The 26,431-nt window shown below is 38.2% G+C and overlaps 1 protein-coding gene across 1 annotated transcript; it reads right to left on the bottom strand.

Moving 5' to 3' along the window:
* Window positions 1-25,395, bottom strand: UVR8 (Regulator of chromosome condensation (RCC1) family protein). Its single transcript, XM_059577411.2, has 12 exons — window positions 25,059-25,395; window positions 19,023-19,209; window positions 18,235-18,381; window positions 13,897-13,978; window positions 12,369-12,524; window positions 9,417-9,590; window positions 8,671-8,742; window positions 8,212-8,283; window positions 7,944-8,062; window positions 776-861; window positions 627-679; window positions 1-386 (listed from the first exon to the last, which is right to left on the bottom strand). The coding sequence occupies exons 1-12, from the start codon at window positions 25,147-25,149 to the stop codon at window positions 300-302; spliced, it is 1,326 nt and encodes a 441-aa protein (XP_059433394.1). The 5' UTR covers window positions 25,150-25,395; the 3' UTR covers window positions 1-299.
* Window positions 25,396-26,431: the final 1,036 nt, after the last annotated feature.

Below are 26,431 nucleotides of genomic sequence, written 5' to 3'. Positions count from 1 at the left end.
AATCCCAAGAGAAGCTGTTACAGAGCATTATTGAATGCTTTTTCCATAGCCATGGAAACAAAACAACACTAGCACTAGCATTCAAACAAAAACTTGTAACAAAATGAGTAGTGTTAGCTTTATTCGACTCCATGCATAGAACAACATAACACCGAGAAACTATAAGAATTTACAGTTGTGGATGATGAGGGCATCAACATCTCACTCACTTATGGCGCTGCTTGTTTCAACAATTGATGCTTGGTGGTTCAGAAGCCAGCAAGACCAGCAAATCTACCGTGCCATGGATATCTAGAATATTAAACTCGTACCCGTTTGACGTCACTTTCAGGGACACTTGCATCACTCCCATTACCCCGGACTGGAACTGAAGTTTGCCCTTGGAGCTGCAAAAGCAAATGCATATGGACTTTCCATGACAAAAATGAGAGAGAGAGAGAGAGAGAGAAAGAAGGTGCCCATTTCTTACCTTCTCAGGAGAAAGGTATCAATTAAGGTGGTGAAACATTCTTGCGAACAAAAATATTTGGAAACTTTTGAAAAGAGTTTTGCTGTTAAAATATTCTCAAAACTACTGCAGGAAGTAACCAACTTCGATATTAAAATTTACTGGAACAAAATCTTACATTTTCACCAGGAACAACTGCATATCGCTCTGATGGTGAGACCCAGGTTTTGCCTATCCAAGGAAACATTCAAAAGAAGATCCAAAAATTAAGAAAAAGATTGTTCAGATACTAGTCAAAAAAGAGAAGTATTTAGGTGAATAAGGCACCTGATGATGGATCAAATTTGGAGGATTCTATCTGTTGCCCACTAGATCCATCAACACTCAAAGCCTCTATGATCTTCGGAATGTTCCTGTAGGATTACATGAGACAAACATCATCAATTTCAGAATTTGGTACAGAGCTGTGAAGAACTTTTAAGTAGACATGGTTTTTCAGTTCCACAAACAGACAAGTAATAAAACCACAGCTGGCAGTAGGATGAAGAAATCTAATCGAATTTAAATGAACCCGGCTTTCTGAAGTCACTTATTTTAGATTCATGATTACTAACTGAAAGAGTTCTCAAAGCAATGAAGCTCTTCAAACAGGGTGAAAGTCTACCAGACTTTTCGCAGGATTCTATATTCACAAGCAAGGACCAAAAGAGAAACCTAAGTTTTCATAGTCATCAGGTCACTACTAAAAAAGGTTTACTTGTTTGATTAATGCAGTCAATTCTTAATAGGAATCATCTCTGCAGTAGAGTAAGCACTATAAAGTTGAGACACACCATATCATAGACAGTACATGATATTTCAATCACTGGAGATTTGGTTAACATAATAATATTACTAGGATTTAAAAAGGGTTGGTGAGATATCCTGGGTTGATTTTGAATGTTTTCCTTGTCAAGTATAACATTGCATCCAATGTAAATAGACATGGTTTTGATGTAAGCATAAAAAACATATCAATAAAATCTTTTTATTCAAAAATCATGCATGGTATCAAAGCAGGTCTAGCAACACCTGTAAGTAGTCTTCCATAGCCTTTCAGCTCCCAGCAGGCACCATAGAGCCACTCATCTAGTTAAAACCCTTCCTTCACCATTAGAATATTATTAATTAAGATTTTGTAATATTTTCCTTTTTAGGTGATTTAGTTGGTTATTAGGTTTTAGTATCTGCCATTAGAATATTATTAATTAGCAGAAGTTGCGGAATTATTTTTATTTAGATTTTCTCTTTTGAAAACTTTGTATTTTCCATTTAAAGATAGCTCATTGTATGAAGAAAAAAACTTTTGTATTATCATGTATCTTATATCTATACTGCACTCACATGATTTATAAACTAATTAGACAATATTGCATATCATTCCCTGGGAAATAAAATGACATTTTTATTCAAACTAATTTCACAAACATGATAACATGTAATTTTGTGCATCCTTACTAAGTCGTGGACTTACACTTTATCTTTTCCACTTGTAAAACATTTGTGTTTTATAGCTGTTGAATCTTTTGAAGATAAATATTGGGGACCCTGATAGGAGACCAGCTTTGGACCACCTTGCTAAGTTGATCTTTGAGGAGTTGGACCACTCTTAAGTGGAGAATTCTGGCATAATTTTGATGGGTTTTGTTTGGGAGCACTATAAGTTCTTGGGTAACCCTTTGATGGATGGGTAGATATACTTATCTGATTACCAACTTAAGATTTGGTCAAATAATTTAGTTGTGACTTGATGATCGATCCGAGACCAATACTTTCGCTGATTATCTTTATGCTATGATGCTTTTGTAGTTGCTCTGGTATTGTTGTTCTTATGGTTATAATAATAGTTATCTTAATGTATTAGAAAAGTCTTCCGATGTACGCTCTCTGATGAGGGCTCAAAATCCTTGGTCTTATTCCTTTGAGCAATTTGACGGGGAGGCATACCGAGAGATAATTACTAGTTAATTATTTACTGGGGCATTATAGTTGGTGTTTATTTCATAGTCTATTTAAACCTATTTTTGTATTGTTGTTTAGCAACTTTTGGATGAATAAACAATGATTTAACGTTTCTTCTCTCGTTTGTCTTCTTCCTCTTCTTTGTGCTTTCTCTTCTCTTTCTCTCTCTTTCCTGTTTCTTCCCCCTTCCATTTTATTCTTAATTTCTATTGTTGTGCAGCATCAAATTTTGTATCAAAGCAAACTTCGGTCCTTTGAATATGTTGTGCTGCTGCCGTTAATACAAGAACAGTTTTGTCGTGTCCTTGCTTTCAAACACTAGCACCACCGAAACCCAGTGTCACGGCCGGTCCCAAACAACCCATATCAATATTCTCTTTTGCCACTATCCAATGTCTAAAAACCCAACCCGTAACCACCACACAAATCCAATCCACCACCCAATAAAAAAAATAAAAAAAATAAAAAAATAAAAAGAAGAAATTGACTGAAATCCATTGCTACAGTCTCCTCCCATCCAAGCCAACCCCACCCACGCCGGAACCCACCACATCACCCAACTGCCGCTGTCACCGAAACCCAATCCGAAGTCCCAACATTTTGACAAACCCATGCCGGTATCAAGTGCTCCTACCTACCCACTGGTTGCTGCAACTAGTACAGGTTTCGCACCAAACGCCTCTTCCTCTGACTTCGTGTGATACCAATGGATTTCGTTTGATGATTCCCACACTGCTGTCCCTTTTTAATCGCCACCATCAATTGTGTAGGGGGCCTAGTGGGCTTCTTCCAAGATATATCTCTTCAGCTCATCGTTGTTCGGTATACATATCTAGTCTTCATTCATCAAAAGATTGTCTTTTGTTATCCAGTAGTGGAGTGTTTTTCCTTTACTAGCCCTTTCCTTGAGCTCTACAAACTTTGGATCTTTCTCTAGCGCCTTTGATTCTGTCCACAGTTAGCCGTTGGACTACTAGAGTTGCAATGAATGCCGGCTCCACACTAGGCATTATCTCGAGGCTAAGCCTTTCCATTTCTTGGACTATTCGCAATAAGATAGGCACAATTGCTGACACCTAGCCTTGTGATTTCCAACTCAGTGCGTCCACGACCACATTGATCTTACCATGATGGTAATTGATATCGCAATCGTAATTCTTTATGAGCTCAAGTCACCTATGATGTCTCATATTCACCTCCTTCTAGGTGAAGTATTTCAAACTCTTGTGACCAGTGAAGATCTCGCACTTCTCCCTGTAGAAATAGTGTCTCACTATCTTCAGGGCATAAACCACTGCTGCCAACTCCAAGCCGTGGGTAGGGTAATTTTTCTTATAGTCCTTTAGTTGGTGTGAGGTGTACACCACAATTTTTCCCTCCTGCATCAGCACGCATCCTAAACCCTGCTTGGAAGAAATGTTGTCCACCACAAACCCTCCCGACTCCATAGGAAGATTAAGGACAAAGATGACCCACTTCATTCAATGCTCCAAGACCTCATACGCCTCTAAGGTTCCAAAGCTCTATTTCAATGAGGTTGTCAAGTTATATGGTGTTCCCAAGACCATAGTGTCTAATAGGGACGTTAGGGTTATGAACCATTTTTGTAAAACCCTATGGCACAAAGTTCGTACGAAGCTTTAATTCTCGACTGCCTACCATCCTCAATCAAATGGCCAAGCTCAATCCTAGTCTAGGAAACCTTCTACGATGTCTGATGGGCGACCACAACAGGAATTGGGATTTGACTCTCCCTACAACGCAATTTGCATACAATAGTTCCGTCCATAGGTCCATCAGCATGAGTCCCTTCAAAGTTGTACATGGTCATAAGCCTAGGAAACCTTTAGACCTTCTCCTGATGTCATGCTAGGGCTTCTAAGTCAGCCAAAGCATTTGCACGACATGTTCACGACTTGCATAATGAAATCCGTAAATGAATTCAAACTAGTAATGCCGAATATAAACCTCAAACTAATTCACATAGGCATCACACTGAATTTAGCATAGGATTTTATGTCATGGTCCGGATCAAACCAAAACAGTTCCACACCTGGATCCATTTGAAAATTGCAAGCTTGTAATGCCAGGCCTTTCAAAGTAAAGGAACTAGTTGCTTATATAGGCCAGCTAGTTATCCTAGATAACCCTTTCAAGGACCCTTTTTATCTGACCCCAACAACAATCCTATACCTGATCCCATTCAGCTATCCCCTCCACCAGTACATAAAGAATATATTGATGCTATTTGGATGAGCAGGTTTTTTAACCGAGGATGGAGAAGTTTAGCGCTTCCTAGTTCGTTGGGGGGGTTAATCAGATTCAAACTTCAAATGGATCAATAGGGACAAGTCACAGCAGCTTGATCCTGATCTATTGGTGTACTACCGGAGCGGCCAAGAGCCACACTCAACAACGTCAAGTTTTCTCAGCCCAAGAGAGTTGATGTGAACATTAGAAACATCCACCAATCACACGTGTGTATCGACACCAACATCAGAGGATGGCCCAGCCTATGACTGGCTGGGTGATTGAGCTGAAGATTTTATTGTTTTGCATTTTTTTATTGTTATGTTATTTATTTACCAGACTATGGGTTATGTAATTTTTGGTGGGCTGTCAGCCCAAGTGTGACTAGGGGTAGGGTTTATTTCCCAGTCTATTCTCCTTTTTTTCTTCTTCCTCTTCTTCCTTCTCACTTGCTCTTCTCTTTCTTCTCTCTCCTTTCCCGTTTCTTCTTCTCCATTCTATTTTATTCTTATCCTTTTTCACCTTATCATTTCCAAGAGAAATATTCCTCTATTTCGTCCTTACAAAAAAATAAATACCATTTTAGGAACTTAATTTTTTTGTCCAAAATTTTTCTTTTTTTTTTGTTAAGTAATATTGTATATATCAAAAAAAGTGCAATGCGCTTCGAGGTACACAAGAAAGTATACATAGGTAGCCCAACTTAAAACCCAAATACAAAACCCAAAAAGACCCAACCCAAAAAACCCAACAAGTAGCCACAGCCAATTGGTAAAACCAAAGAGAAAGACCCAAAGACTAAAGCCCACACTAACCCAAACCCAGCCCTAAAAACCCAAAGCTCCTACTCTGGAAGAAAGGAAAATGCATTTTTGGTCTCAACACAACCTCGCCGACGCTAGCACCTCTCCAGAGAAAGTCTCCCTCTAGCCTCATAATTGATGGAGCATTCTAAATTCTTAAGTTCCCTCTTCCCTTTTACCTTTGGGGTATAGGGCTCCTGCTCCTCTTCAATATTCATAAAAAGATTCAAACTCGTCACCTCCTTCACCACAAGACAATCCCATAATGGAGGCAAATTTCACCGCCTCTTGCACCACCTCCGAATAGTTCTCCACCCCCTTCTCCGCAGTTTCCGCCACAACCTCGGCAAGCAGCTCCTTGTTCTTTTGCAATTGCTTAGCAACCTTTTCCTTCACCCTCCGGGAATACTCCAATTGAGACTTGGAGACAGAGGAATAAATGGAAGCACGACCCTCCGTCATGCGAGGAAAAGGTTAGCTAAGACTCCTTTCCAACTAAGCCGCCCCATAGGAATGGGAAGTATTCGAGAGAGTAGAGCAAACCATCGGCATAGAGGGAGAAGCAGAACTCGACCCTATAAACCCCAAACAGATTAACCCATTCGCCGGAGCAAGGTTCTCATCAGCCTTAACCGAAGAAACCTTACCGTCCTTCACCATAGACTGAGAAGGAGAAGCAGCTCTCGGACCAAAAAAACCCCGTCTGATCAAACCTTTCACCGGAGAAGGGATCTGAGAAGTCTTATCATGAGCTTCGACAGTGGCCTGAGAAGAATCCGCCACCTCATAAAGGGAACCATCCCTTTCCTTCCACAGAGGACTCGCCGGGGAGGCATAATCCCCCAACAGAGAATCGGGAATACCCACCGGAAACTGCCGAACCTGAGAAGGTACCGGTAACACACCAGTTTCCGACTAGGAACCCAAATCAGTAAAACTCACCGATTTCGACACAGCCTGCAGACCTAAAGGAGACCTAGCCGGCGTCTCCACATCTGTTTCAGAGGCCAAAGGAAGCACCGGAGGAAACACCGAAGTCAGTGCAAGAACTGAATCAGGCACCAAAAGAGATGATTTTGAGGAGAAGCCCAAACCCGGTTCCGAACCAGATTCAAACCCGGATCCAAATCCAGAACCAAATCTAGATCCGAACCCAAATCTGAAACCCAATCCAAAACCGGATCCAACAATTGACCCAAACCAGCCTCAAGGACAGACCCGAATTCTCGACCAAAGGCATTTTTTGCTAGGCCCAAAGAACCAAACCTTTTCCTTCGGCGATTGGGCTTCAAGGCTAATCCAACTAGGACCCGATCCAATTTAGTATGAACATGCCCTAGATTCCTCCTTAACTCAATAATACCGAAATTACCCTTCCTCTTCTTCGAACAGAAAGAAGCATCAGCCGCCGCCTGAGACCAAGGCGTAGTCTCCAATGCAGGGCAATCCACAGCAGATCACAGCTCACCATCAAAACCGATCTCAAAACAAGACGACACCGAAAACAAATCGAGAAAGCTAGAAGAAATAACCTTCACTCCAGCAACTTTCGCTTCAACGACAAAGGCAGATCGAAGGACATCCACGAACGATCTCCCAGAATTAACATCCGAAGGAGCATCCAATAGACTCCCCGCCATAGATGGAACCCCAAGATCCACCAACCCAGTCTTCTTAATCTGACCCGCCAACAGTCGCCAACCCCTCCCATAACGACCCTTCGGAAGCCAAATGATTCCCTTGCGACCACCCTCAACAAAAACCGACACCTCCAAAAACCTACCAGCCTTATTACCTTCCCTGTGGGCCATTGTAACCGTTTCTCCCTCACGGTAAGATTTGGCGATTTCTTCCTTCACCTGAGACTAAATCACCGCCTCCACCGTATCCACCAACCACGATGAACATAGGTTGCTCGCGAAAATATACCCAACAAAGCCTTTTCCCCTTTCCTGCAAACGAAGGTTAGGACACCCATCCTTTGCCGAAAGGCAGAAGGTTTTAGCTTCAAAAGATAAGCTGCGTTCCATGGAAAACTTGCTGGACCCTAGCGCGCAATGCCTATTGCGCCACCGCTAGGGCAAAGAAGACGGGAAAATATGTAGAAAAAAATTCACCAACTCCGACACTCTCAGATGTGAATTTTGATTATTCTTAACGTATGTGAATTTTGCAACTTGCAGATAGTAAAGATCACAAAAGGTGTAACCATTTCACCACCATACGCATTGAAGACATTCTGGGGATCATTTTTTTTTTTTGCCCAAAATTAAAGAAATTATTACTTAGCAAACCTGTCTAAAAACAAGAAAGAATCCAAATCATGTTCTGCCCTTGTGCATAGCTTACAAAGTAATGATACCATTTCTAGCAAAAGAGCAAATAGTAACAATCATAATGCATGCACATCCAGACATCAATCCAGATCTAAATGGTATTACCAGTCAACTGTCTCCCCATGCCCAAGCTGTCCATTGGTACCTCTTCCCCAAGAAAATACATTTTGTCTTTCAGAAACAGCAAGTGTGTGCCTCCATCCGCAAGAGATTTGAATTGCTTTCTGCCAAGTGCCAAATAAAATATGCACACATAATTGAAAAGTAAATCTAAGAAAATAGAATAATAATTGACAAAGGGACTGCAGGGAGGAAATATCAATGCCATGGCCTATCATAAACAATTTTGGGAGCTATAGTAATAAGAACGTGCCTGCTCATGAGGAAATTTAACTTGTACAGGAGAGCAATGATCAACATTGTCGCCAACGCCAACCTGTCCAAACTGTATATAGAAGAGATAAAGCTATAAAATCAACCAAAAGGTTTTAACGAAAGTAAATTAGCTAATGCAGATGAAGTGAAAATATATTGAATTAAGCAGGGCACAAGTTTAAAGAAGTTTGACAAATAAGACAGTTATCAAGCTTCCATGACAAATGCATTGGGTGACAATACTGTAACCATGTCAAACAAACATAAGACTACCCAAAAATATTGACCACCAACACTCTAAATGGTAGAAATATTCATGGACTACCCAAAATATTGACCTTTTCTTCTCTCCATTACATTTTTTGGGCCCACATTTTACTAAGCTATTAAATATTCATGAATAAGGGCACTTTACAAAATATTTTAGACCCAAAAACTAAGGAAATAGATTGCTAACCTTATTCCAACCCCAGCCGTAAAGTTTTCCATCAGATGTAAGTGCCATAGTATGCCTCCAACCACCTGATATCTGAAAAGGCAACAATCAAAGAAAATTTCAAACAAAATGGATTTAAAAGCACAACAATTAAGTGTTGGGGAGATAAACTGATTGGGAGTTTTTACAAAGTGTACATTAATATACATATTTGAACATCACTCTAGTCTAAAAGCCTAAGCTAATGAGCTTGGGTCCATTTAGGTATATTAAGTACTCTTTTTTTTTATATACTTTCTCAATGTGGGACTTAATACTCAGAAGTACACTCACAACAATCTCTTCCTCACTTGTGACTTGTGAGTTTCTCCACATTGACCCAACTCCCCCTCGCTTGTGAGTCTTTTTACATTTTCAAAAGTGTCCCACATCAAGAGTTGCCCTTAGGACCACAAAGCGCAACTTCCAAACCAGAGGCGTCCAGACACTCATCTATGGCTCTGATATGAAAGAGGATTCTATTGAATTGTACAACTTAATACGTAGAGGACACCTTGACTTCTTAACCCTAACCCTAAAGATAGATTATGTCTATAGAACTTTTATTGATATCAATATTATATAAGTTTTTGCCAAGGCAATGGAGGCCACAAAACAACCTGAATCTCATAACTAGAATTTCAACCTAAGAAAGTTGTAGGATATCAAAATTCATTTCTAAACATAATTAAGACACCATTACCAGCACAATTGGTATAAGAGATCACCTGAGAGATATGATTGTCACACAAGGCCTCTAGCTTGTGGGGAACAAGGTGATCTTCAAAATCCCCATGTCCTAGTTGACCATATTTGCTCCATCCATAAGTGTATAATGCACCAGAAGACGAAACAGATATTGTATGTCGCCATCCACAAGCTACCATAACCATCTTCTCACCCTATAAATTTATTTAACAACAAATTATTCTTAAAAACAAATCTGAAAGATGAATGAAAGGGGGGGGGGGGGGGGGTGGGGGAATGGGATTGGGAGAAAAGGAATAGTACTAATGAGAATGAGATTTTGTATAAAAATACTGAGTATTTCATGAGAAGACTTCAAATTTGAAAACAAGAGTTTCGTCTGAAGTATAACCTCTCAGGTGATAAAAGGATAAGACCAGATACAGGCTTCTTTGCAGTTCGTGCAACATACAAAATCATATCTTATTATGGATAGGAAGAAAAATGATCGAATTAGGACACTGCAACCATATAAACAGTCTATATCTATGGAAAAGGCAGTGCACTGCATCTGCAGAAGAGTTCACAAGTACAGTTTACAATTTGATATAGCTCAGCCCGTACAGACCCTCCGTTCAAAGTGTGGCTTCTGATCCAAGCATGAAACACTGCACTACCAGTAACTTCTCATAATCATCTTGGTCACAGAGCCTCCGTTCAAAGTGTGGCTTCTGATCCAAGCATGAAACACTGCACTACCAGTAACTTCTCATAATCATCTTGGTCACAGAGCTGCTAACCAGAAAATAGGGTGCAGTTTCTGGTTTCTAGCAGCAGCAAGGAAAACTGACCGGTAGACCATGTGTCTCATTCAGCAATAAATCACTGTATGGGCTGCAATGACCAAGATTTTAAAGCAGGTACCACTCAATTCCCACAACATGCCTATAACTCGATTGATTTAATACAAGCTTGCAAAATATTAGCCAAGCCTTTTAAACAGGTACAAGAACTAGTTTTGCATTTAGAGACAATTAGATGAGAAACTTTACTTGAGCATTCAGTCAAGATTTCTAATTTAATAGAACTTTATCTAGTTCTTGATTAGATGTTTAAAAAATTAATAATTAATGTGTAGTGTAACTATTTTAAATTATTTGGATCCAAAAAAATTGATATAATAGTGAAGTTTCTTTCATTTTCTGGAAAACAAATGCATTCAACTTCATGAAATCTGATTATTTCAGATATAGGGTGCACAAGATACCAAAAAAAAAACAAAAACTCCAAAGCCTACCAGAAACCCTACACAGGAAGCCAATGGAGCACCATGAAACACCATAGTAAAATGACTCATAATTTAAGGAGAAAATGACAAAAAGCTAGCAAATTAGTAATTCAACTCTACCCCCAAGCCCTAACATCCTCAGATATATTCTCTCTTTCCACAAAGACAGCAAGGGTGCAAATCAAATTTACTGCAGAACCTGCCCCAAAAGGGATCAAGCTTTCATCCACCTCTCATCTATGACAGGTCGAAGTGTTGGACCAAACACCAGTATAGAAAGGGTGATATAGCCCGAATGGACAGGTAACAGACTGAGTCATTCTCTAACTCGAAGAGAACGCATTTCTGTGTGATCAACCAACTGCATGCTCTGAAGTATTCTACGATCAACCATATCCAGTAATCTTGGTGAAACCCAACCCAAAAAAAGGGAAAAAAAATCCACCTTCTAAAGAACGGGATATATCCAAATGAAATTTGCTACTAATACTTCCTCCTGATGACGCATGAAACGAAACAAGCTCCGACTGTAAAGACTCCATACTGACCTCACAGCCATCTTCATCCCCACGACTGGCACCAACCTAGGACTACTAAGATGCCCAACAGTCTGTTCAAGACTCCATTTCCCAATCTAATATTTTTATGAAACAAGGACAACCAGAACCAAACTTTCACATTCTCCCTCATCTACTAAGATGCCCTCATTTTTGCATTGTAATGTTATTTAACGTGATGAGATGATCAATAAATAGGGGGTAGCTTATTTCTCAGAACTTTTATAGTTTGCTAAGAAGGTCCGGGGTGCCTCGAACGACCCTACCACAATGACCATCACCATATATCACTTATCATCAACCATAAAGACCCAGCTGCTTTGCCCATCCAGCGTCCCATTACTCGATCCCAAACCCAGGCCATAACAACTTTGGGCTTGTGGTCTGTTGACTGCAACTTTTGCCTGAGAAAAGTGAATGGAATGAGTCACCAAAGAGTGGATCTCAAGAAATGGGAGAGAGAAACTTCTTTGGTGTTGATTTAAGGGTCTGGAAGGAGGTGAAGAGGAGGATATGTTGAAGATCTTTTATTTGCGCCTGGGCATGGTAGTCTATATGGCTCTTTGTGCTTCTACACCCTTTTAAAAATTCCAATTTAGGCTTGTGTTATGGGTATTTTCAAATGTTTGAAGAGATCAAGAGGTCCATTTAGAATTTTTAGGAGCGGGGGAGCAGTTGGGGGGGGGGGTCTCAAATTTTTAAGGAGGTAGGAGGGTTTTTCCAAAGGCCCCTTGCTCCCTCCACCACTGCCTTTGTGACAGCTGAAATGTACTCAAAACCCATGCCAAATGTCATTGCAAAACCCTAGTACCACTGTCCATGACACCCCACTTTCAAATCAGAACCAGCTTGAATAATATATCAGAAGACCACAGTCATAATCAGTAGCCCTTAAAAATGCATCCCACTTATTCCTATCAACAAAATAGATAGCTGCAAAATTCTTCTGAAACTCCTTACATTCATGAATCAATCCTATCACTTCCTATCAGAGCCACAGACAAAGATCTAATATTCTTCTCTTCACAACCAGAATCTTAAGTCCAACAAACTGTACATATAAGGAACTATTCTGCAAGTACTCCTACAACTTAGATGATCATTTAAACTGTGAAATAGAAATTAGTAATACCATATTTTGTACATACATTAACAGCAGAAACATTCTCAGGAACCAAGCGATCATTTCTGTCACCTAAGCCCAAGTTTCCATAACGGCCCCAGCCCCATCCATATAGCTCCCCATCTTCTGCAACAGCTGCAGTATGTTCAGCGCCAGCAGCAACCATTTTGATAGAGACTCCCTAACAAAAGATGAATGAAATTTAGATGCATAAATCCTTTCATGAAAGAGTATGTATGAGAACCTGAATGAAAAATTAGGTTCGTGTATTTCGTAAGTTGCTTTTGTGTTTGATACTCGCTATGTAACAAAAAATAATAATAATATTTGGTAATTCTTCGTCTTGATAAATTCATTAGTTACTGCTTTTTCTCTCTGATAAAAATATATTGAACTATCAGTAAATATAATTATAATGCTACCGATTATTACAATACAGCAATAAAAAACTATGGATACACAAGGAACCAAGCATATATGATTCTGATGCTTGACGGTAAGATTTCAGTTCCATTAGAGTCCTCTCTATAGGTTTTCTCTTTTTCTATGACGCCTTTTATGGGACCAGCAATGCAATTCACCAAATGATGAACCTAATCCAAGGTATTGAGCTATAATGCAATCAAACCTGACAAACAAAATGTGGAATTCAAATCACATCAATCTCTACTGAAGGTTATAACTAATTTATTTATTTGCTATTTTATTTTACAATTATTTCTTCAAATAAGAGAAAATGGGAATAGTCTCATCCGATTTTGAAAAATATCATCTCATATTTATCTAAAGAAATGCTAGGCTTACAAACAAATTTTACAAAAAAAAAAAAAAAAAACTTTTACAACATGATGTGGCACAACATGATTGAAAAAGAGATAAAATCAACTTTTGAGAAACCCAATCATATTGTGCCACATCATGTTGTAAAAGTTTTTTTGTAAAATTTGTTTGTAAGCATAGTATTTTTCATTTATCTATTGCCGTTTCTGTCTTGAACATTCATTAATTTGATTAGAGAAATATAATGATCTCTCATTTCTCAGATGATTTTTCTTTCCTAATAAGTAATTATCTCTCAATGCTTGTCCTTAAACATATGTGTACAAAACGATCTATCTAAAGGGAAATAACATACTGCTAAAAGGATCACATTGGCGATTTGTTCCCTTTTGATCCTAAACCTTTCCAATTAAAAACCTCCTATATTTCTGTACTCAGATGTCTTCTGTTCATTTGATTTCCCTCCGCCCTACAACACCCCACCCCCCAAATAAAAAATTAAAAAAAAAAAAAAAGAAAAAAAGAAAGAAAGAAAAGATGTCTTAGGGATTTATGGAAGTGCCTACAAGGGATATTCATCTTTCTTACTTAGAAACATTATGGCATGTAAATATCAGAAGTCAGAATTTAAGAGTAAACCACTTACACTATATTGAAAACTAATGACGATATATAATGATTTATCAGCGAGAATCAAAATAATAAAAAGTGAGGAAGGTGGTATAAAGCATCAAATGAATGTCTATTGAAAATAAACAAATGACTCAAAGTACCTGAAATGCTTGAATTTTCTGCGGGACAAGAGAGTCCTCTGTGGTGCCTAGACCAAGTTGACCATTTTGGTTCCGTCCCCAACTTCATTAAAATACAAACAGATAACTCAATAGTAAAGCATTTTCCTAAGAATAAGGATTGATATGAAAAAGCAATAAATCACAACTGGAAGCAAGATCGCAAAGAAAACAAGCAACCACATTAGACACATTATAGATATCAATTGGAATGGTAGCATAATAAATGCTCAACATAGGTCCGTTCAATATTAATTTGGTGCAGAAACATTGAATTTAGTTCGAACGTTCCAACTAAATATAAAGTTTGATACCAAGCATTGTGTTCATGAATGTTTATGAATACGTACTTCATGTCTCTTTTTCCCCTTCCTACTGGTGTTGCAAATCACATAGAGAAGCTCCATCGAGACTTTTTATGGAGTGGGATAGGTGAAGATTTCAAATTTCACCTAGTTGACAGGTCCAAGGTTTGCTCTCCGATGTTTGAGGGAAGGTTAGGAGTTTATAACTTGAGGATGTTCGATCGTGCTCTTTTAGAGAAATGCCTATGACGCTACGTGCATGAGAGAGGGGCATGGAGGAGATTTGTTGTGGTTGCTAAATATGGTGGTTCGTGTGGTGGGTGGTGTTCTATTGAACCCCTTAGGCCATTTGGAGTGGGGTTATGAAAAAACATTAGAAGAGAATGGAAGATGTTTTCTAGTTATACCATATTTAAGCTCAGAGAAGACTCCAAGATTTGATTCTGGCATGATGTATGGTGTGGAGAGAAGGCACTTAAGGAAGTTTTCCAGATTTATTGTCACTTGTTTCAAGGATGCTTCAGTAGCAATTCATTTGGAGCTTTCTAGTGGTTCACCTTAATGGAACGTAAGCTTCATTAAAGCGGCTCACAACTAGAAGGTGGATATCTTTGCATCTTTCTTCAATTTGTTGTATTTCTATAAAGTGAGACGGGAAAGTGAAGACAAGCTTTAGTGGCTCCCATGAAAAAATGGGTGTTCGTTGTCAGCTCCTTCTACAGTGTCCTTATCTCTACTGATGTGCCATTTTCCCTGGAAGAGTATTTGGCGAACCAAAATTCCTTTGAGAATGGCTTTTTTCGCTCGGTCAGCGGCTCTAGGGAATGCTTTTTTTGCTTTTTGCTTGATCCTTAAAAGTCCTTGTGGTCAATAGATGTTGTATGTGCAAGAGGACTCCATCTTCTACTCCATTGCGAGGTTACTTGTGCCATATGGAATGCTTTTTTCAGTCGCTTTGGGTTGTCCTAGGTTATGCCTCGCTGAGAAGTTGACTTGTTCGCTTGCTGGTGGACAAGTGGTAGTACTCAGAGTGTTGTAGTGTGGAAGATTGTTCCTTCTTTGGTGCTTTTTGGAGGGAAAGGAATTATCGAATCTTTTAAGGACTGCGAGAGGACGTTGGAGGAGCTTTAAGTCCTTTTTATTTTATTCTCTTTCGGAGAAAGGTGGAGAGGTTGGATTCATCATTGTGTCTCTACTGCACGATTTTCAATGCTCATTAATGGAACACCGGTAGATTTTTTTGGTAGTTCTCAGGGAGTGAGATAAGGGGATCCTTTGTCCCCTCTTTTATTCGTGTTGGTGATGGAGGCATTTAGTAGGATGATGAAGGCAATGGCGGAGAGAGAGCTTATGGCTGGTTTCTCGGTGGGTTCGCGGCTTGATGAGGTAATGGAAGTGTCACATTTACTATTTGCCGATGATACTATTATCTTTTGCAAGCCAAAGGTGGAATAACTTCGGAACTTGAGATGTTTGTTGTTGTGTTTTGAAGCAGTTTTGGGGCTGAAAATAAATTTGTCAAAGTCTGTGATTGCTCCTATAGGTGAGGTGGAAGATGTAGAAGGATTGGCAAGTATACTTGGGTGTAGAGTGGATTCGATGCCGTTTATATATTTGGGGCTGCCTTTGGGGGCTCATAATAAGGACCCCTCTATATGGAATAAGGTCATAAAGAAGATGGAGATGAAATTGGCAGAGTGGACGCGTATGTATTTATCCAAGGGGGGGAGACTAACGTTGATCAAGAGTACGCTATCTAGCATACCCACATACTACTTATTGTTGTTTCAAATTTCAGTGACTGTGGCGAAGTGGATTGAAAAAATACAAAGAGATTTTCTGTGGGGAGGTGACAGTGACGAGTTCAAGTTCCACTTGGTAAACTGGTCCAAAATTTGCATGCCTATGGAGGCGGGGGGATTAGGGGTAACGAATTTGATACAATTTAATCGAGCTTTATTGGGCAAATGGTTGTGGAGGTTTGCACATGAAAGAGATGCGTGGTAGAGGAAATTAGTGGAGACTAAATATGAGTGATGAGGGGTGATTGGTGTACCAAGGAGGTAGGAGGGTCGTATGGGGTGGGACTGGAAAAGTATCCGAAGGGGGTGGGATGATTTTAAGCAACATGTGCGCTTCGAGGTAGGAACCGGGTCTCGTGTTTTGTTTTGGCAGGATGTGTGGTGTGGGGAGGTATCACTGCAGAATTTGTTTCCCGCCTTGTTTAATATTGCATGTGGAAAGGAGGCATGGGTAGACGAAAATATGGAGATGGTAAATGGTGCTATTTATTGGAATGTAAGGTTTATTCGACCTGTTCATGATTGGGAACTGGAGGAGGTATCGAGATTTTTTGAAATGCTGTATTCCCAACATGTAAGGCATGGTGGGGTAGATAAAATTAGTTGGATTCCTTCGAAGAGGAAATTTTTTGAGGTGAAGTCTTTCTACAAGGTGAAGATCAACTCAGCCCCGGCGGATGGTCCATGGAAGCTTATTTGGAAGAATAAAGCTCCTCCGCGAGTGGCTTTTTTCGTATGGACGGCGGGTATGGGAAAAATTTTAACATTGGACAACCTACGAAAGAAGAACGTCATTGTGACGGAATGGTGTTGTATGTGAAAGAAGAGTGGCGAATCTATTGATCACCTTTTAGTGCATTGTGAAGCTATTGTAGAGGTATCGAATATGATTCTCCAACTATTTGGTATAATGTGGGTGATGCCGGGGAGTTTGAAGGATGCTTGGGAAGTTGTAGAGGGCAAAGGGAAAAGCGGACAGTCATGCACCTTTGGAGGATGGCCCATTTGTGTATAATGTGGTCCTTACGGAGAGAAAGGAATGTGCGGAGCTTTAAGGATCGCGAAATGGGAACTATAGAATTAAAGAAAAGGGTGCTTCAAACACTTTTCTCTTGGAGGGTTTTGGGGTATTCTTCGCAAGCTTCAACGCTTTCGGAATTTATAGACTTAAGTGCGTCCTTTTCAGTTTAAAGCTCATGTAGTGGGCTCTTTTGTATACTTCTTGTGTACATGGGTTGCGCCCTTTGCACTTTTAATACATTGACTTTTACTTATCAAAAAAAAAGATATTATATATGTTGTCCATTTCCTGATAAAAGGTTACATATCATTACAAATATAAGGTTTGGTGGTGTTAGTTTATCTTATTAACTCAAATGATAAAATCTTAACAATAATTAGGTAACAAATGATAGTATCAAAATCTTAAAAAATAAAAAATAAAAAAAATTTAAAAATAAAAAATAAAAACAATGATAATATTTAGTTTATACAAGGAATGAATGGGTTAATTGAACAACTCGTTAACAAGCTCGAGTTCGTTTGAAAAATAAATGAACTAAGCTTGAATAGATTATCTGTTAAACTATCACTTGTCCCAAAAGCTTAAGCTGATAAAAAAGGTAGATTTAATCATTTAATCATTAGTTTAACACTCCCCCTCAAGTATGAGCTCAAACTCCCTTTTAATAGGTGAGGCCCAACACGTGGAACATTTAATTTAAATGGGGGGTGAATTGACGGAGTCAAGGTTCGATCCCAGAATCTTTGGTTCTGATACCATGTAAAACTACCACTTGTCCCAAAAACTTAAGCAGTTAGAAAGAGGTAAATTTAATCACTTAATCATTAGTTTAACATTATCTAACTCGATAATAAGCTCGAGCTCGGCTTGTGTTTCGAAACAAATTAAATAAACCAAACTTGAACATTCAATACTCGGCTACAACTCTATATGCAAGTGTACCTTTTGAATTGTAAGGAACTATTGCTAACAAACTTTTTCAGTCCCTTTCAGTTAGTAGAGTTTTCTCTGTATTTTTCTTCCATTAAAATGTGAGGGGAACAAGGGAGGGTGGCCAAAGAGGAATTGTGAAGCAACCACCTTCGATTGGACCATTACTCTAGTAATACTAAATTCACTTAAATTGTACTCATTCATCAAATTATAAAATTAGGGCTGAGAGAGAGAGAGATTAGGGAAGACTACTAACCTCTGCACCTCGCCTTCCATAGTCACTGCCAAGCAATGGCTGTCCCCACAAGCAATTTGCTTTATTCTTAGACCATTTAATGCTTTGATTGGCTGAGGAGTGAACAAGTCACTAGAGTTGCCATGGCCCAACCGCCCAAAGTCACCCCTGGAAAATAGGTAAAAGCACAAGATGTGTACAAGCTACATGAAACCTAGAAAATCCAACAAAATTAATATATCTATATTTATTAAAAAAAAAAAAAAAAAAAAAAAAAAAAAAAAAAAAGCCATATTACATGAGGATCTGACATGAATAGAAAATTAATAAAATTCTGTCAATGAGATTAAACAATATAATGCATCATCCCATGCTGCTTATACAACTGATTACATATGGCAATCTGCAGGAAACTGATCAGCCAGGCCCTACATCTCATCTCATGAAAGTTCCTCTCATCCAATGAAGGAAATCTTCTTGAATTTTCCTCAAGCCAACAAATTTCTCCATAACTCCTTTTTTTTTTTTTTTTTTTTAAATAATAATCTAATGATTGTACTATTATTTACCATATGATCAACAACTTTCCTTCATGCAGGATCAAATGAACGAGAACAACCATTGAACTTAGTATTAACTAAGTTCTATATTTAAATTGCACAGAGAAAAAAACAAAGCATTAGCTAACTTCTAAACCAAGTTGACTATCTAAACATATTAACAATGCATCAATGTGGCAAAGAAGACATCCCTTGGTAAAATACCTACAATGAAATTTCAAGATACTAAATTAAAAGATGATAACAGACCATCCCCAACTATACACTTCAAGACGTGACTGAGAATATGCAATCGTATGATCAGCTCCAGAAGTAACAGATACTATTTCATGGTCATCCAATGCACTCAATTGAATAGGCAAAAGTCGATCTTCAGCATCCCCATGGCCTAACTGTCCATCCTCTCCTCGTCCCCAAGAACAAACAATGTTTCCAGCTGTAAAATATTAACCAAATCCCAACAAAGCAAATTCATTAAAGTTAAAACAGAGGTAGGAGAATGAAGCTGAAGATATTCCAAAAGACAATTACCAACTGAATATGCACAAGACGAACTAGAGGCAACCAAAGATCCATCCATTTAACTTTTTTTATAAGTAAATGAATCTCATAAAAAGGCACAGAAGGGTGCAACCTAAGTATACGGGGAGTATAGAAGAGAAACACTAATCATAAAGCAGAAGAGAAACACTGATCAAGAAACTCTGAGAAATTAGAAAAATGAGAACAATTGCAAGCAGTCATCCAAACATAAAGAGTTTGAATACAATGTTTTTAACTCTATTACCGCCCTCACTATCTTCGAAGATTCGAGCATTGCCTTCTCTACAAATACACAACATGAAGCACAGAGGAATAAACTGACCACTCACAATCGAATAAAGCAAGATACTCAAAGTGGAAACTATGGGCATAAAAGTCATTCACAAAAACAACAATCAAAACAAGTTTTAAAATAAACAGAACAATGTGGGCTTCTCAATATATTTCATTATTCAATACTTCAAGAAATCAAGTAATTGTCACAGAAACAACAATCAAGACAAGTTTTAAAATAAACAGAACGATGTGGGCTTCTCAATATATTTCATTATTCAATACTTCAAGCAGAATCAAGTAATTGTCCCTTCCAAACTCTATCATCGCAGAAGAGACATATTTACCAGAATAAACTGCTTGGCACAGTAATAGTATTTTTTTCCCCCTTTTCCAAAGTTATGCTTCTTATAACTGGGAAAGCAAATTTGAATAGCAAAGGTCCTAATAAAGGTTCTTGGGAATGCTCTTCCACTTAATTTGATGCTTTTGACAGGGATAAATACTGTTTACTAGTGCCAAGCTCTTGAACGTAGCTATCCTGATTGCTTCTTTAAGAAAGGCAACCTGACACCAATCAGATATTATATTCAAAGATTAAGGGTAGCTGAAAAGCACAGTGTCAAGGTGAAATGGCATCAACACAGTGTCAAGGTGAAATGGCATCAACACCCAGGCTGAATTGAGCACCCCACTGAAAGGAATTAAGTTCGTTGTTTTTGATATAATTTGGTTTACACAATAACAGTGTTGAAATCCTTAATTCATCAAATAGAATAAGCAGTGCTTTTAGCTCTAATTTTAAAGTTTAAATCCTTGAGATGCTAAACAGGATGGAATTGAGTTCTTTAATTTCAAGTGACAACCAAACCTACCCGAGATCAGTTTTTTGTTATTTGATTGCCACATTCTGATGCATATCAGTGTGGCATTAGTTGTTGGAAAGAAAAATCTATCCTTACCTATGCCTAAATCGCCCTATTTAGCTGCAGATCAGCAATAACAGCTCCAGAGAAAAATGAAACAACCGATCTTAGATAAGAAATTAAAATCCCAGAAACCAACAGTGATGGACTTCACATTTTGCTGAGGCGCAAGGAGTTCATGACCAGCAAAATTCATATCAGATTGCTAGGAAACCGTAGATTTTTATTTTCTTAATAAGCTGTATCAGCATATTTGGATTCTTTTTCCCTAATATACAAGATTTTCTTACCTAAATAAGTCATGAGTTATTCTATAACTTCAGTGAAGATGCCATGCCGTATGGAAATTTAGCGAAGAAGAAACAAAATTTTGCCTAAGGTAATTGAAGGTTGATCCCCTCGAAGTGATCAATCGGAGGTTTGATTTCCTGTCTTTTTCTTATTTTTCCTTGTTTTCCCTTAAGCCCATTCACCCAAAAAAAATAAATAAATAAATAAAACAACAACAACAACCAAGTAGCTCTATGCTTGAATGTCGGGTGTAGTGACATTGTGAGATGTTTCAATGCAGCGTGAAGGTCTGCAGAGGTTTACGGTTGTGTGAGTGGTGCTGAGTGCCGGCCGTGAGAGGTGTGGCAGCGTAGGGACATGTTGTGTAATACCCAAGAAGACAATTAAAAAGGTTTATTACAATTAAATTAAGTAAATAAAACAATTAAAATTAATGATAAAAGAACACTAGAAAAGTTTTAGTAAAAGTCCATTTTTCAGTCTCCAGTTCAAACTGGGAAGTTTCCAGTTCGAATGGGCCATTGAAATGCACAGTAAAAAGCTTTCCAGAATGTCCTGTCCTCAGTGCATTCGAAGTCTGTTCAAACATAGTGTTCCAAAATGCTCCATTGCAAATGCATTCCAAGTTCATTCAAAAAGGAGTGTTTGAGAGGAGCTCCGTTCTAAGTCCGTTCGAATGCACCCCATCCTAACCTGTTCTAACTGAAGTTCAAACTGAAAACCAAAAATTCAGCTTTATCACATGTTTTAAGGGTCAGTTCGAATGGAAGACCACAAATAATACTATAAGTAGCTGAAATACAAATTGGGAGCTCATTTTCTCCCAATTCTCTCCCTCTTTCATGCCACTCACTTGCTTTAGCTTGCCTAGGATTTGTTAAGTTGAGGGACTGATCCAAGGAGGTTTCCAATGTCAATTCTAACACTGGAAACGCAATTCTCAGCATTAGAACATCGATTCTACTGATCAATTTGAGATAAATTCGTAAACCCTAGTTTTCTTAAAGTTAAACTACATAAGAAATGTGAAGCCTAATCTTGAGACTTTCCTTAGGGTTATTGTTTATTTGAGGGTTTTAAGTTTGGGTAAAGCATAGGGTAGGAGTTTCAAGGACCAAAACTTCAATTTCAACGTTTGCTCAAGGTATGGAGCTAAGCTAAACCCTAAATGTTTGTAAGCATTATAAATTGGGGGTTTTTAGTTGTAAACCTTAGAATTCCTCTATGGGTTGAATTAAATGGTTAATGGGTTGTTAAAATAACCCTTAGTGTGCTTAGGGGTTTGTATGGGACTTAGTGCTTAAGGGATTTGAGCACTATGGGTTTGTCTAAAAGTAAAAGATGTGAATCGAGTACTAATTGTGCCATGCAATGTGATGTTGCAGTTGTACGTAGCAAGGGCTTGAGTTGGGGATCCTTCTCGAGCAATACCTAGGATATGCAAGTATATTACTTAGTGAGGAAAAGAACAGTTTTTAATTGTTTTTAAAACGTGAAAATATATATATATACCACAAAACCTGAAAAGCCTTCAAAGCCAACAAGCACACCAACTTAAAACCCATAAAACATCAAAAGCCCTCTGACACATAACCAACAGAAAGCACTCAATGCTAAAGCACATGAGCCTTGCCTTTCTCACGCCTAGAGGACAGGCCTGCAGTGTCATAGTTAATGGAGCATTTTAAGTTCATCAGCTCCCTTCTACCACTAGTCACAGAACGTGCACCCTTTACCTCCCTAAAGATGATCCTCTTCAATTTATTCCATTTTTACTATAACATAGTTGAAGAAATTAATGGAAGAGTCCATTGAATGATCCAACGACTGAGCCCTAGACTGTCAAGGGGTGGGAGTGAGTTTTGGGTTGGTTGAACATCGAGTTTCACCAGAATTACGATCACGAGGAGAGCAGAAATACATAGTTTCACGTGTAAAAGTGGAGTTCTCACGTTAGGATGGTCGAGATCCCTCTGGCTGGGTATCACGAGCAGACGCTTATTTATTTATTTTGATAAGTCAAGAGCATAACATTATTTTCAATCTCAAAGGAAAGGCATTAGAATGGTTTGATTAGTTGGTAGTGTGACATAGACAGCCAACCTAGAGGGAATTTGTGAAAAGGCTCCTTGTTCAATTTGGTCCTTCAACAAATAAAGATATAGATAGCAAGCAAGCAAAAATCCAGCAGACATCAACAGTTGAGAAATACATAAATCGTTTAGAGCAGTTAGCTTATCAAACTCATAATTGGTCCAAATTACAGTTAGTGAAGAAATTCCTTGAAGCACTTGGGCTGGAAATCTGACAAGGAGTCAAGGCTCGACAACCCCAAACCATGATAGCTACTATTTCACTTGCAAGGAGAGAGGAGGATCAACTCAGGGAGGAAAGCTGCCTAATAATCAAGGTGGTAGATCAACCAACAACAGGAAAAAACAACTCATTTTTTTCTTTAACTTGCAAAAGTCCTACCATGTTAGAGGAGTCAGTTGTGACAGAGGTAAAAGATTTGGAGTTGGAATTTATTCATCAAAATTTTTAGATGTATCTTACATTGATAATTGTTCTAATATTGAGGAGGTCATAAGTCCTGTGATGGATGAGGAGAATAAATTATTATCCTTAGTGAGTGCGGGGTACACAGTGAATGAAGACTAGTTGAGATACCATCTCTACAATATGAGGAAGAAGCCACTTATGATAAAGTTTGGTAAGCCTTTATTAGAGGGGAATCGATTCTACTAACTCAAATGATTGTAGAGAGGTGTTTGCTTCAAATCTTGAGATTCGATAATATGGTGGGTCATATTGATTCGAAATTTTGTTGTGATATTTCCAGCAAACGGAGCAATATTGAAAATTTCTCTTGTTTCTCTTCTTTTGCACACATCATGAGACATTACCCTTAATAAGGACATGGTGGCTGCAATGGGATCAAGGACGGGATTGGAGACAGGTTTCATTAATACTCAACCTTGAAGGCAAAGTTGTTTTTAAGGGTGGGGGAATATTAGGAAACCCTAGATTTTATTTCCTTGATAAGTTGTATCAGAATATTTTGATTCTATTTCTCTAATAGGTTATTCCCCAGTAAGCTAAACCCTAGATTTATTACCAAAATAAATCCTGCTTTATTCTATAAATTCAATGTAGATGCCGTATGGCAATTCAGTGAAGGAGAAACAGAATTTTGCCTAAGGCAATTGGAGGTTGATCCTCTCAAATTTATCAATTGGAGGTTCGATCTCCTTGAAGCGATCCATCTATCCCCTTTTTTTTATTTTCTAAATTTTCAATCGATATCACAGATCCAAAGTTCACCTAAATAACTAGTGAGGAAGTTGGAATATAAAATGAAAATAGCACACAAAATAGTAATTCCAATTTCATCACGAAACCAAGCACCAATCTATTAAATATAGGGATAGGGCCAAATCCAAGCAGGTTCAGACCATGATTACTAAGAAGCCTCGTCAAGATACCAAGTAAACTACTAATCTAAGAGAATGCCAAGAGTGCTTAGATGCTGATATCATATATAACAGTCAGTGATCAGTCACATGAACATTGGCGATCCTGATGGTTACTCTTCCCTGACTTTTGCTTCAAATAGACCAAATGGTAATGTAGTCTATAAGAAAATGTATTTGATCAGTAAAACAAATTATCCACGTATGTCAACTAACCAAGGCAATATTTGTAAATGCTACCACAAATGCTAGTCTATGACCTTGCTTTGTAACTCTACCATGCGTTGACCAATATGGTAGTCCCTACACCATCTCAATGTTCCAAGAATTTTTAGAGTTAAGCAGTGACTATATCACACTATGCTAATCAAAAAGTGGAAGAATTCTAAAATCCAAACTGAGAAAAGGAAACAAATTAAAGCAAGAAGTAGAATAATAGTTAATCATAGTGCTTAGTGACCAAGATCTAGACTATAAGAATATAGAAAGAGTTGAAAGTCGTTTCCAGACTGACTTTTTATGTACAGAGACAAGAACCCAAAATGAGCAGCTCAATGTAAAATGTGAACCGACAGCAAAAACAACATTATGTTGAATGAAAAGATATGCCCAAATGGTGCCAGAAAAAGATTACTAGAACTTTGAATCACAGATTAACTTCAACCCACTTTCCTGTGATTTCTCAGCACGCTAGAAAGAGTGACAACAAACTTAAAAGAAAAGAAAGAATGTGAAAAGGGGGAAGGGGGGGTGGGGTTTAGGGGAAGTAAGAAGCTTACAGAGAAGAGCAACAGAGTGACTGGCACCAGCGGAGATGAGAAGAACCCGACGAACAGGACCGGCAACCTCACTGGCTCCCTCCTCTGCCATTTCCTATGTTCCCAATACGCTTTCTTCAATCTTCCCCTCAAAAAGACGAGAGAAACGTGAGAAAAAGAAACTGACTGAGATATTCAGAGAATATTATTATATGTCTGTGGTTGTGTAGATAGTGAAAATATATAGTGGATGCTACTAGTAAATAAAATAAATGGAAATCCCAACGGGTTTGGGTTGGGTCAAAGACAGAAAGAGAGGGGTGCGTTTTCAATGACGGAGATAGCTGGACATGTGCGTACAAAAGAAAGAGAGAGAGAGAGCAGGTGAGAGGAAGAAACTAGACATAGGCCGGTGCTGCAAGAAACAACGGCATTCATTGCTGGGCGGGTCCCAGTTCGCGGTTTTTTACTTTTTTTTGAGTTTCCGCGCTAACCATGCATCCGCAATCTCCGCTTCATTTTTCACCTTACAGTCGGTCCTTACCTAAACGTGCTGGTATGTTAGCTAAAGTATTTCCTTGGGTGTGTTTTTTTTTTTTTTTTTTTTTTAATTAAGGTTAATTACATTTATTCTCTTTAATTCCTATTTTTTTTAATATCTCACTAATATTTCAATTTTTGTAATGTTGTTAGAGTATTCACAGCAACTTCTTTCTTATTTTCCCTAAATTTAGAGAACAAAACTACTTTTTACCTTCCTATTCAAATACATTGCACAATAACTTTCATTTATAGTTCCCTATAACATTAAAATATTATTTGTTTTACTTTTATTTTGTTTTTATATTCATTTATTTTGAATAGGAAAGTGTGAAAAGAGAAAGAGTGTCATTTTATGATTATAATAAACCATGTGAATTGTTACAGTTGAATCCAATATATAGGGTTCAACTATAGCAATCTTAATGTATAGGGAAGATATAGGAAAACTGCTGTAAGTAAGTTTTTGTGATTTTTTTGAAATTTTTCCTATGTGTAGTGAAGGAAAGCAGCTTTAGAGTAGCTGCTGAAAATGCTCTTATCAGAAGAGGTGTTAGAAGGTGTGAAAGAGTCGTGCATGCGTTGAGAGTCTTTTTAGTTAAGATAGCTTCCTGTTATCTAGGTGTGATAGAACACCTGTAACTTGAATTTATCAATAGTCTAGGAATTATCTAACCCTTGGAGTTTATCTCCTAATGTTTAGGCTTTGCTTTATCTTTTTAGCTTTATTCTATGTTTTTGCTTTTTCTTCACTGGATGGTATATCCATGTGATAAGAGTCATTGTAGGAGTTGAACTCAACTCCAAGTCCGATTGATCAATCTATTTAAGGGGGTGGAAGTTATTAATGAAGG

This window comes from Corylus avellana, chromosome 11, assembly GCF_965113065.1.
Source record: "Corylus avellana chromosome 11, dhCorAvel1.hap1.2, whole genome shotgun sequence".
NCBI lineage: Eukaryota > Viridiplantae > Streptophyta > Magnoliopsida > Fagales > Betulaceae > Corylus > Corylus avellana.
Note: the sequence above shows the minus strand (reverse complement) of the source record. Positions and strands in the feature narration are given on the sequence as shown.